At 47.1% G+C, this 12462-nt stretch overlaps 3 protein-coding genes across 3 annotated transcripts; 1 reads left to right on the forward strand and 2 right to left on the reverse strand.

Moving 5' to 3' along the window:
• Positions 1-301: 301 nt before the first annotated feature.
• On the forward strand, positions 302-3692 carry LOC124655060 (KRR1 small subunit processome component homolog). Its single transcript, XM_047194028.1, has 12 exons — positions 302-547; positions 657-733; positions 830-940; positions 1145-1213; positions 1867-1923; positions 2002-2040; positions 2160-2264; positions 2346-2428; positions 2520-2601; positions 2915-3058; positions 3137-3205; positions 3361-3692. Exons 1-12 carry the CDS (start codon positions 340-342, stop codon positions 3475-3477), a joined length of 1161 nt encoding a protein of 386 aa, XP_047049984.1. The 5' UTR covers positions 302-339; the 3' UTR covers positions 3478-3692.
• A 948-nt stretch (positions 3693-4640) lies between these two features.
• Positions 4641-7560, reverse strand: LOC124657497 (myosin-5-like). Its single transcript, XM_047196040.1, has 6 exons — positions 7444-7560; positions 5924-6058; positions 5777-5833; positions 5583-5663; positions 5217-5299; positions 4641-5126 (listed from the first exon to the last, which is right to left on the reverse strand). The coding sequence occupies exons 1-6, from the start codon at positions 7558-7560 to the stop codon at positions 5003-5005; spliced, it is 597 nt and encodes a 198-aa protein (XP_047051996.1). The 3' UTR covers positions 4641-5002.
• An 804-nt stretch (positions 7561-8364) lies between these two features.
• On the reverse strand, positions 8365-9829 carry LOC124658456 (putrescine hydroxycinnamoyltransferase-like). Its single transcript, XM_047196784.1, has one exon. It carries the CDS (start codon positions 9738-9740, stop codon positions 8421-8423), a length of 1320 nt encoding a protein of 439 aa, XP_047052740.1. The 5' UTR covers positions 9741-9829; the 3' UTR covers positions 8365-8420.
• Between the last annotated feature and the right edge of the window lie 2633 nt (positions 9830-12462).

Consider the following 12462-nt stretch of genomic DNA (forward strand, 5'->3'; position numbering starts at 1 on the left):
GGATGGGGGCTCGATGGGGCCTTTTTTTTCTTCTAAAATAAAATCCCAAAATGGTAGTGGGGCTAGATAGGTCTGCTAGAGATGCTCTAACAACAGCGTGTGAACAAAAGAATATAATAAAACTTGAGGGGTGTCTTTGGAATAACGCCATCTAGTGCTAGGGCGAAACCCGGAAGGCCCAAGGGCCAAACCCTCGGCCGCCATTCCTCCTCCGCAGTCCTCCCCTCCCTGCTCCCGTCGGCGGCGGTACAATCAAAATCAATCATCGACCCTCAACACCAGAACCTCCCCTCGCCCGCCCCTTCCCCTCTCAGAGCCCTACTCCCTCCGGCCATCATCATGGCTTCGGACGTCGAAGCGAGCGCGGCGGCGGCGGAAGCCCCGGAGGGCAAGAACTGGAAGCGGAAGGGGAAGCACGACAAGGAGAAGCCCTGGGACGAAGACCCCACCATCGACCGCTGGACGGTCGAGAAGTTCGACCCCTCCTGGAACGAGGGCGGCCTGCTGGAGGTCAGCTCCTTCTCCACCCTCTTCCCCGAGTACCGAGGTAATCTCACCTATCCTCTTCCCCTCCTATCCCCTTCCCCTCCCGCCTGCCTGCCTCAGTGCGATTATTCGTTCGAACAAGTTTGACCCTTTGCTTGTTCCGAGTGCAGAGAAGTATCTGCAGGACGCGTGGCCGATCGTCAAGGGCGCGCTCAAGGAGTTCGGGGTCTCGTGCGAGCTCAATCTGGTACTGTGACAGGGTGACTGACTGATTACTCTTGTTTGGACTTTTGGAGCCTTCTTAGGTATTGATTGAGTCGATTCTCTCTTGTTCTGTGCCTAGGTGGAGGGTTCCATGACTGTTTCCACCACCAGGAAGACCAGGGACCCATACATTATTCTCAAGGCCAGGGACCTGATAAAACTCCTGTCGCGGAGCGTTCCTGCACCCCAAGTATGCGGTTGCTTTTTTAGCTACTACGCAACTTCTGCTGTATACTTTGTGGATATTGTCTTGATTTTTCATGCCATTATGATATATACGTACTGTGGTGTTCTTGCAACCTATGATATACTCCCACGGCCACCTATTGTACCTTGATGCCTTGCCTGGGAGTTGTTTCATCCATATGCTTCTGTTGTTGTTTTTTCCTCGCAGGCAATCAAAGTACTCAATGATGAGATGAACTGTGATATTATTAAGATCGGTAGCATCATAAGAAACAAGGTAGTAGACTTTGTCTAATCGCTCAAACTCAAAGTTCAGTTATCTGCCTCTTGGTCTGTCTCAAGCAATTGCTTGATTACTAAATATCACAATGTCCGTTCCATATTAACGGAGTGGTTAATAGGAAAAAACATGTAAAGACCAGACATGTAATTGCCAAGTAGAATGACGGAATCAATCGCATAAGGATATCATACAAGCATTATATGGCACCACTAGTTACACTAGATAACTCTTCTTTTACCACAACTAGAAACTTGGTTTATAGTTTATGGTCTGGGTTTATAGTGTTGTCTGTTTCCTATTTGTTAGACTCCGGGTTCCTTCATCCAAAACCTCTGCGCTTCCCATGCTTATAGATGTGCTTGTTGGTTTGGCATGCATATGATTGTATAAGGTGCAAATCCGCGTGTCATGTGCTGCGCTTTGTTGCCTCCATAAGAGTATCATCCACCCAAATATGCAAACAGTTGGTCTGATAAGCTAATATAAGTTCTCTCGTTTTGCTCTATTATCAATGATACTTGTTAATTTTGCACAGAGAAACACTTCTTGCTTGTTGATATTTGTCATCAGCACCTATCTGTGCTATGTTGCGACTCTTGATGACTTTGTCTTTTATGTTCCTGTAAGCTAATACCATGCTATCACAGGAAAGATTTGTCAAAAGGAGAGAACGTCTTCTAGGTCCTAATCTGTCCACCCTTAAGGTAAATAATATCTCATATCATTCCTGTCCTATGGTGATCTGTCCACCCTTTGTTAACATGTTGTTTTATGTACTGCAGGCTATAGAGATTCTGACTGGATGCTACATCTTAGTTCAGGTTTTCTTAATTTCTTACCTTGCTTAATTCATTTGAAGTTAGATTTTGGGTCCACCTGCTTTTTTACTTGGTATCTCTTCTTTTATTAAATACTCTTGTGTACTTTTCCATCATAAAAGGGGAATACTGTTGCTGCCATGGGTACCTTTAAGGGACTGAAACAAGTCCGAAAGGTTGTGGAGGACTGCATAAAGAACATAAAGCATCCAGTATATCACATTAAGGTGACTGGTTTTGTTTTTGAGATATTATCTTTGAATGGATGCAAAATATGATTTCTCATCGATTGTTGTTATACTAAGCAGGAACTACTAATTAAACGTGAGCTGGCTAAAAATCCTGCCCTAGCCACTGAAAGCTGGAACAGGTTTCTCCCAAACTTTAAGAAGTAAGGAACTTGCATCACATTTCTGTTCAGGAGTTACTACCTCTGAAAAGTACAGTGTGCATCTTACACCTCATTATTTGTTATTTTTCAGAAAGAATGTCAAGCAAAAGAAGCCGAATACTAAGGAGAAGAAACAGTACACACCCTTTCCGCCTCCTCAACAGCCTAGCAAGGTGAAGTCAATTGTTTCTTTCACTTCTATAGTTGTTGTGCAGTTCACCATGCTGGTTTCATCAGTTCAGTGGTTGTTATGTGGTTAGCAGCCCTGTCCTACAGCTTTATATCTTGATGGTGTCGGTGCCTGTGTCCATCTCATGCTCTGATAAATGATTATACTGATTTCAAAGCTATTTGAATTTGAAGGAAACAAAACCCATGTGCAATATTTTTTCTTGTACTGTGCGTACTTGAAAATGTTCTTTCTGCTGGCTAGTTATTGTTTTGCCTATTGTGCTGCTGTTGATTAATTTATCTATCTGGATGTAGATTGATCTTGAATTGGAGAGTGGTGAGTATTTCATGAGTGACAAGAAGAAGTCAGCAAAGAAATGGCAAGATAAGCTAGATAAGCAATCAGAGAAATCAGAGGAAAAGAAAAGAAAGCGAGAAGCTGCATTTGTTCCACCCAAGGTCAGAATGTCCTCTTGTATATTTTCAGTGGGATTCTCTTTCGCTTGTGTAGTTACTAAATCTTGTTATGGGTTTCAGGAGAACACTCAATCCACCAAAACTACTGATGACAACAATGGGATTGCTGATATTGCGAAGTCCTTGAAGGTACATTGCTATTATGGTTTCATGCTCTGCTTATTTTGTTCATGTCTGTTCTTTTTAATTTGTTTTGGATCATGTGCCGTGTTTCTTGAGGGAGAGTATGCGATTTGATTCCACTGCAGTAGTATCACATCTCTGCGATTATTCTCCATTTGCAGAAAAAGGCAAAGAAATTGAGGAATAGCGAGGCACAGGAAAATGTGAAAATAGAGTCATATGTTGCAAGCAATGAAGAATCACACTCCAAAAAGAAGCAGAAATCTTCATCCATGTAACAGCAGTCTGAATTCACCATGTCAGCGCCTTGTTTAATTGTTTCAGTTTGTTGAACCATTGCCATCCTGGTAGGTCTTACCCTTAAATAGAACAAAACTTGAAGCTTTCAGTGGTGTGCCAGTTTTGTTCTGTTCGTTAACAGCTGTTATGAGATCACATCAGGAACATCTATTGTGTGTAATTTACTACAGTTTCAACGGAGTAGTTCGAATTACGTCAGCTATCTTTTTTGAAACACTTTCAACCTTACACATGCAAATTCGTGTAGTTCATAGTTTCTTGAGAACATAAATACCTGTCTTTGGAAGAACATAATTCAGAATTTGTTCTTTTGCAATAAAAATGATACAACTGTCAGGAATAGGCACCATTTTAACAGGATTACAGATTATTTAGAACATCAATAATACTGGTCTATCAAGGTCTTGGCACTTCTTGGCCGGATCCAACGCAGAGGGCTTGTGAGTCATACGACGTCATACGAGGGCAGTGTGACCGGATCCAAAAGGTGGAGTCCGATGGGTGGAGGAGAGATTGTTACGTGCTAAGTTGACACTCTTACAGAGACTGTGTTAAGTTGACACTCTTACAGAGACTGTATTCAGTTTCTTCTTTGAAGGAAAGTAGGCTTTTGGCCCAGATCGAAGAGACCTGAGAAACGACCGGGAACAAACCATCTCAAAAAGATGATGCAAAATAGAGCACACAAAAGCAGAATTTTAGGGCACCTGATTTTAGGGTAAACGATTCCACATGACGTAAGAGCATCTCCACCGGCAAGTCTAATAGCACCCCTGATAGCCATTTAGGGGCTGGCATCAAAATTGGGCTCATACCGGCTAAGCCTAGTAAAGCGCCAGCGCGGTTTCGAAATAGAATCGCCGGCAACCCATGTTCACCGCTACTATAAAAATATTTTTGAATGGCGACAAACTATTCTTGTCTGCCGTTCAGATTGACACCACAAAATGGATCCTCAGCGTATAAGTCTAGCCTACCATAATTTTATAGAAGGCAGAGGTTTGAGTACAAGAACAATACCACTCGCTGCGAGCAACGAGCAGAGCAACAACTCACAGCGTCTAGTCCGAACACAGCCACCACCGACAAAACAACATGGAATTAACTGAACAAATGGTAAAGAATAGAAGGCACAAACCACTCAACACCAACCCAATTATTCTATACCACCAGAGAAACTAGATTTATTTTCTGTACCAATTTACAACACATGTACACCTTGACTAGTTACAGCAAAACTTTGTATTACTATGCTTAACCAAGGGCCTCTTGCCCTTATCCCCCGGTATACAAGGCTACAGTGATTAAAAAAACACGCATGGAAAACTGGATGCAAATTTACAATCATCGAACCAATCAATCAAAATCAGACGCCTAAGCTCTCCTAGTAACTACACTTCAATGGCCTGCTACCTGGTATAAAAAGAATCACACATACTGTACACCCTACCACAGGAACCCCTGATTTATCCACAACTGAGGCTCTGCTGTGAGAAAGAATACCTATTCCCCTCTTTGCAATAAAAACGCAAAGCTTGGGTTCTCACGGAAAAATGGTAGCAAGTCATCAACAGCCATCTCAATGACTGGCATTGTCTTCGTGATATCATCAAGTGAAAAGGGTATGCTGCAAATGAGAAATGAAAAGGTGAAACCATGAGCCATCGACATTAGGAGGCCCTAAGCTGTAAAAAATAATTTAATAAATGGAACAAACCTAGAATCATCATCTAGCAGTATAGAGAAAGTTGTGACGGTATTTGCTTCCTCACGCGCAGCAGCTTTCAAGCTTGATGCGAACTGTAAATAGATATAGTGAAAGCATATATCATTCAACAGATCATTTGTAAATAAAAAACAAACCACTATTCTAGCAAGCCCAAATAATATGCTTTTTAAGTGGAAGTAAAATGAGGGTGCCACATGAGGATTTCCTAGGAGGTCATCCTTCCTAGTACTACTCACCAAAGTGCACTCAAACTTCAGAGTTGCATTCTTAAGTTCAGAATTCTGATGAGATTCGGTGCTTTAGTAATGGTAGATCGCATCTGACAAAATATTAACTTAAGGTACATCATCTCACCTCCGCTGAAATAGTGTTTGTACCATTGACATCATCCAAGTACATACTAACTATTCGCTCTAGCTGCTGTATGCTGAGGGCCTGAAGAATTCATACAAATATTAGGAGTACAACTTATGAAGGTAAAGGACTGGCAGTGGATGAATCTCGGTCTCTTATTAAGAAAATTAGTCCATGTCAAATCCAATACTTACTTCGCACACGTCAGTACGTATCTCTCTTAATGTCCTCATTGGTTTTAGAGAAATCACCTGCCAAAAGAGAACAGTAGAGATAAAATGTGTTCGTGATTAAAACGTTATTGGGCACTGCAATTTCATAATAAGCGAAAAAAGGCGCACCAAGAAATCAACAGCCTGTCTGATATGCTTTAGTGCCTCCCAGGCTGAACCTGCAAACTGTGTCAAATATAACACATAAGCCAAAGATCCTCTTGAAACCCGAACCACCCGAGGTATGCCCGGGTATGTCACGAACTATGTTGCGAAGTGCGATTTGAAACCTAAACTATAAAAGTGCTCTTATTGAACCCTGAATAATTCCTTAGTATCATCCAAGCCCAATTTTGTAGGACTTATGTCGAACTCCTAGAAATTGTAAGTGCTCTTACCAGTACACAAATGTTATAACTCTCAAGGACTTTCAATTCCCGACGTTTATATTTTTGTTGTAAAATACAAATCTTCTATATTGTTTAATAGTTTTAGAAAATCGAGTGTCTAATTGTAAAATTAGTTTGAAGCCCGATCAAGAAGTATTATCATTTCGAGATTTAGCATAGTTACATAACGCTTTTGTACAAAGATAAGGGCATTTTCAACGGGGCGACGCAAACGGATGCTGAGCGACCGTTTGAGTCCGCCGGACCGAAAAATGCGTCTGGTACCACCTCCAGCGGGACGACGCAAAGTAATCCGGGCCACCTGTCGCAAACCTGTCCCAAATATGCGCCAGATTCGCGTCTCCGTGGATGTTGTGCGGTCGCGGAAAGTGTCAGCGTTCGCTGCATCCGAGCCCGGTCGACAGTGACTAGATAAGCAATATATTTCTTCATTACTATTGATTGGCAAAGGACCATCTTTACAGAGATGGTTAGTCGAGTTAACCTACAACTACAACGGCCGTACCTACTCGCCGTCGCGCGGCCTACTATGCGGCCGCCGGAGGGGCCAGCGCCGTCGTCGAAGCGGGAACGCTTCACACACTTCGTGCGCCGCGCACAGTGCCGATCGGACATCTCGTCCTTCCGCTTGCGGTGTTCGAGGGCCTCGGCCAGAGAGGAGTCCCACATGACTCTCCTGGCCATAGAGTTGGCCTCCGCCTCCGCCTGGCTTGCTGCCGCCTGGGCCGCCGCCTACAACCCCGCCAGTTGGACGTCGAAGCGGGCCCTGTCCCTAGCCGCCTCCGCGACCGCTTCTTTGCTGGCGGCGATGGCGCCCGCCAGCTCCCGGTTCTCCTGCTCGACCCGCGCGGGAGAAGGGCCCCGCCGCTGGAGCGAGTCCAGCTCGGAGCACATGTAGCCCCGAGACATGGCGACCGCATAGCTGTGGGCTTCCTCCTCCGCTGCCCAAGCCTGACGGCGTAGGGCATCCTCAGCAAGGGTCTCGAAGGACGCGAGCAGAATCCGCTGTTCGCCGGCGCACTCGAAGCGGCCGGGTACGGCGTCGTCCTCGTCGACGATGTCCTGGATGATGGCGTCCGCTGGTGGGGCAGCCGGAGGGGCCGCCACCGTCGCCCGCGCCTCCGCGAGCGCCGCCCTGGCGTCGGCGAGCTCGGCCCTGCCATCGGCGATTTCCGCCCTGGTCGATGCGAGGCGTCATTCCGCGCGCTCTGCCGCCTCCGCAACCTCCGCCGCCGCCGCCTCCAGGTCCAGCTGGTCGTCCTGAACGGCGGTGGCGACTAGCTCCTCGTCCTCCTCCGGGTGGGTGTGACGGCACATCTGAACTACCTGATCCCAGCTAAGGTTGTGCTCGGCCATGGATGGATGCTAGGGTTTAGCTTGAGGTGTGCCCATCACCCCCGCCGTTGTCCAACATATATAGCCACGACATGGCGGGAAACGGCTTTGACGCGTAGGTCGTTTCCCTCGCGCGCAAATCGCCGGCGAAACTTGCCAATGTATTGGGCACACGCGGGAACGGCCGTCATCGCCCGGGAACAGTTAATCACCGGCGGCAGTCCACGACGGGACGTAAAACGCCATTAACGACCTTGACGATGTCTCCGCTAAAAAAATGCGTCCGCACCGCTGGAGGTACCCCGACGCAAACGGTCGCCCTGGGTCGCATGGCGTCCGCGGGCTGACGCAAACGGACATTTCGAACGTCCAAAATGCGTCTGCCCCTTGGAGATGCCCTAAGAAGTCGTTTGGAAGCCAGGCTTTCATTTCATTTGTAGCATTTTGAAATGAATACATGTATTCATTTTATTTACATTGTAATTCTAGAAATGGAAACTTGTTTGGTGCCACGGGAATTGTAAATGACAATAGAATTTAATATTGAATTTGTAAATGGCTTCCATGGAGAAACGTGAATGCCAGGTTTCAGCTTGGAATTGTGTTTACACATGGCATACTTTTGCTGGATTTCCTAAATAAAATGATGGCCTAATTCTGTAGCAACCAAACAACCCACCTATGGAATTTTAAAATGAATTTCAGGATTCCAAGCCCAAATGATGAATACCAAATGACCTCTAAGGTGTATCCGCATACAATGAAAACTATTGATCAGAAAATTCATGTTATTTGTACAGTACATGACAAGGTATAGCACTACACAATTCTGAACAAGAAGGAAAAAAAAACGATCTCTGGTTCATAGCCATGGCCTGCTCCTACTCCGCGGAATAGCAGCATTCTTTGAAGGCCTGAAGATTGTGCTCGAAGACTGGGACAAAGGCATCGACGCTGCCGTCGCCGATGTAGGACGGCGCAAGGAAGAGCATCCCCTCCGAGGGGAAGTAGGACGGCATGAAGTAGCTCGGGCTGCCCGTGCCGAAGTCCAGCTCGTAGAACGGGAACGTCAGCCAGCTGTCCACCTCCATGTCCGGGCAGAGCACGTCGTGCAGCACCGCCGTCTTCTCCAGCCCCTCCCGCTCCACGGCACCGGAGCTCACGAAATCTACGAGGGACTGGAAGTATGCGCCGTCCACCCGTGCCACCGCGTCGTGTATCACCTGCGCCGCGTGCTTCAGCGGCCGGTTTAGGAGGTCACCGGCCGTGGCGCGCGGGAACGCCCAGAGGACGAGGTTTCCGAAGTAGTCTGGCGGGGTGGCCAGGCGGCGCCGCCCGTCGACGGAGACTCGGATGGCGGAGGTCTCGTGGGGGCCGAGGCCACGCGCGCGCGCCATGGTGCGCCAGAGGTGGGCCAGGGTGGTCTCGAACCGGCTAAACGGCCGGCCCCTCCCTGCCGACGCCTTGGCGCGCAGCCCGGCGATGAAGTCCTTGGTGAAGTGCGCCTTGTGGATGACCACGCTATCAGCACCGTGGCACTCATGGCTGGAGTTGGCTGGTGCTGGACGTTCATACTCCGCGCCACGGTGCTCGAACTCAATGGCCGGCGGGTCGCGCGGCCGGAAGAGGTCGGGGTGGTTGTGCGGCGGCGACAAGGACTGGCCGACACGGACATGATCAAGCCCCCGCGCGGCGCGGCCCCATGCGACGAGGAAGTCGCTGGTGGCGTGGCCATCGGCGACGGCGTGGTTGGCCGTGAAGCCAACGGCAAGGGACCCGCAGGCGAACCGCGTGAGCTGCACCTGCACCACCTCCTCGATCTCCCCCTCGAGGTTCGGGTGCAGCTTCAGGATCTCCGGCGTGGGCTTGTTCGGCGCGACGTCGGCGAGGGTGGCCCCATCCACGTGCGCCTCCACGAGCCGCGTCCCGTGGTCGTTGAGCAGGACACCCGGCGAGCCATCCGGGCCAGCGCCGACCTGGCCGGCGAAGAGGCGGTAGACGGCCAGCACGTCGGCGAGGCCGCGCTCGATGTCGGCCGTGGAGGGCGACGGCGCCGTGAACGCGTAGATGATGGCCATCTGGATGTGGTACGTGATCTTATCGAACACCGAGGACGGCACGTGCTCCGTCGTGTCCGGCAGAGGCACGCCCTCGGGGTACCGCGGCTTCACCAGCTTCGAGCTCACCACCTTCACCTCCATGGCGCCGGCCGTGTATAAGCGTATGATCGAGGGTGAGTGTTGTTGCAGGCCAGCGAGCGAGGGAGATATATGAATCGATGAAAAGTGTTGCTGTTGTTGTTGAGGAGCGAGGACGAGGCAGCGACCGGGGTATAAATAAGCAGCGGGAACGGGGGTAGGTGGTAATGAAGTGATCAAGCTAATGAAATACGGCTAATTAAGATGCTTTGACGAGGCACATAATCTCTGTTGCTGCTTGATATTGGCTTAATCAGGGCATGTAGATGTTTAGAGCGACGTGTAATATTCTTGCGGATGCTTGCGCTTGACACGGCAATGGTAGTGTCTAGGTCACGGACTAACACATTTTGACACGCTCCCTCTCTCACTTGTTATTGTGAACTACTGCGAGGAGTATGACAATATATACGTCGCAGCATAAATCTGTGCTACTGTATGTAACTACAAATAATACATCGACACCTTTACCTATATACATTGACGTTTCCTACAGCTAGCTAGAACAAGCCTCCATTTACCAAGCGTGCATGACGCGCATGCATACGTTCGTGCACAAAGTCCTGTGTCTTCGTGTTGTTTTTATACTTATAATATACATACGTACACCCTATCCCTAGGATCACCTTCGAGACACTAAGTCTAAGAAACTGTTTGAACTGGTTTTGAGATTTACGAAGTCATCACAAGTCTCGCTATTAACGGAAATATCGTCTCACACAGAAAAAAATACTACCTTTACGAGACACCAAAGTGTCGAAGAGTACGATCCGAATTTTAGTCGCTCGCAGTGCCACTGCCCTCTAAACCATCCCACCTCACATTTGTTCTCTTATTTTCCCAGTCAAGCATACTGATATATATGACACTATTTTTACCAGGCAAGCTAAATATGATAATACGACAGTTTCCGATGTCATTGGACCGGGGATGAGGCGGCAGCCGTATATGCGGAATAGTTCCGGGCAGCGATGTTCCAGAGTTTTCGTACTTCAACATAATTTTTACCTTCCGTTGATCTCGCAGAACCTATTCAACAAGTTCTAGAGCAAATTGATGGGGAGCATCCATTTCTTATTTGCATTGTAGAAACTCGTGATGCCTAATTGATTCCCGGCAAACTATGGTTTAGTTGTGACTTAATTTGTTTAATAATATATGGGCAATTTATTAATATCAGCTTGATGATCTTTGTAGAGTGGTTGATTGCTTTGGCATCCAATTTAGGTGTCTTGTCATTTTCTGTTTAAAGATAATTTTTGGTAGCATAATGTAGATTATTTGTGCAAAATGTTGATGATTCCAATAAAATAATACCATACATTCTCTGTGAAGCATATGAATATTAAGGAAAAAAACTGGCTGAGCAAACTGTTCATGCCAAGAAACTGCGGAGAAACTGGCCAAAAATATACGATATCATATGTATCATAGGTTCGTTAATTGTTATATGTACAATCTCAATGGACGCAATGTTTCTGCTCTCAGGAGCATATATATGCTCCTGATTTTTCAATTTATTTTTTAACATATTTTAAAATGTTGAAAAAATCTGATAAAAAATGTCACATGTACATCTTAATGTTCTATGTGCACGCAAAGTTGTATCACAAAAAATTGACCTTTTCTGTCACGTGTAAAAAAGGTAAATTTCGGTGCTTAAAAAAGCTCTTCACAAGGACATGTATTTGTCTTTTTTACACCGTCACAAAAATGACGATTTTCCATGAAACTTGGCGTACGCATATAGAATATCGACATATACGCCCAAATTTTTTGTTTAGAATTTTTTTGACATTTTAAAATATATTTTTTGATAGAAGGAGCATATGCACCCTGCTAGATCAATATCGGATTTCCGATTGGCTATTAGCCATGCTATGGTCACTGTTGTGTTCTGCAATGGTTGATTGTTTTGGCATGACATTTCGGTGTCTTGTCATTTTCATTTTAAGGATCTTATTTGGTTGCATAACATAAAAATGTAGATTCTCTGTCCAAAATAATGATAACTCTAATAGAAAAATACCATGCATTCGTTGCGAAAACATAAGGCTATTAAGAAAAGCATGCGAAGAGTTGGACCTACAAAAATATTACTCCCTCTGGTCCAAAATATTTGATGTATCTAAAAAATATTTTTAGTTTTAGATTTTTTTATTGTAAAACAAGTATTTTGAATCAGAGAGTACCCAAAAAAAATCCAAAGATAGAGGTGTTTGAGACACGCACAACGAGACACGCGCCTAAGAGCATCTCCACTCGTCTCCCGACGAGGCCCCCGAGCGACGTTTTTTCCATCCGGACGGCGAAATTCGGCCCAGTCGCGCCCCCGGTTCCTCGTTTTCGTCCGGATTTGGCCCTTCATCCATCCGGCGAGCCCACGCCATCCCCGGTCCCCCGGGGAGCGCTCGGGGACTCCGGACGAGTGAAAAGCGGGGAAGGGCCCGATCTGTCGGCGGCTCGACACACGAACCCCACCGCCACCTCGCTCAAAATCTCCCCCACCCCTCGTATCTCTCTCGCTGCCGGCACCACCCCGCCGTCTTGTTGCCCAGATTCCGCCGTCCCTCCTTCTCCACCTGCCTATATTCCACCGTCTTTCGACGAAGGCCTACCTGGCTGCTCCTCCGCCGGCCTGTTTTCCGACTTTGGCCTACTCCTCGTCGCTCGCGGCTCTGGTTGCCTCGACCACGCCCGTCAGGTGTTCGTCCATTTGCATCGC

This window comes from Lolium rigidum, chromosome 5 (genome assembly GCF_022539505.1).
Source record: "Lolium rigidum isolate FL_2022 chromosome 5, APGP_CSIRO_Lrig_0.1, whole genome shotgun sequence".
Lineage (NCBI taxonomy): Eukaryota > Viridiplantae > Streptophyta > Magnoliopsida > Poales > Poaceae > Lolium > Lolium rigidum.

Coding starts and splice junctions, on each gene's coding strand:
- LOC124655060 (XM_047194028.1), top strand. CDS start 340: ATGGCTTCGGACGTCGAAGCGAGCGCGGCGGCGGCGGAAGCCCCGGAG. Junction 548..656: donor CCTCTTCCCCGAGTACCGAG/GTAATCTCACCT, acceptor TTCCGAGTGCAG/AGAAGTATCTGCAGGACGCG. Junction 2,429..2,519: donor TTTCTCCCAAACTTTAAGAA/GTAAGGAACTTG, acceptor GTTATTTTTCAG/AAAGAATGTCAAGCAAAAGA.
- LOC124657497 (XM_047196040.1), bottom strand. CDS start 7,560: ATGGCCGAGCACAACCTTAGCTGGGATCAGGTAGTTCAGATGTGCCGT. Junction 5,664..5,776: donor TACGTACTGACGTGTGCGAA/GTAAGTATTGGA, acceptor TGAATTCTTCAG/GCCCTCAGCATACAGCAGCT. Junction 5,127..5,216: donor CTGCTAGATGATGATTCTAG/GTTTGTTCCATT, acceptor TCTCATTTGCAG/CATACCCTTTTCACTTGATG.
- LOC124658456 (XM_047196784.1), bottom strand. CDS start 9,740: ATGGAGGTGAAGGTGGTGAGCTCGAAGCTGGTGAAGCCGCGGTACCCC.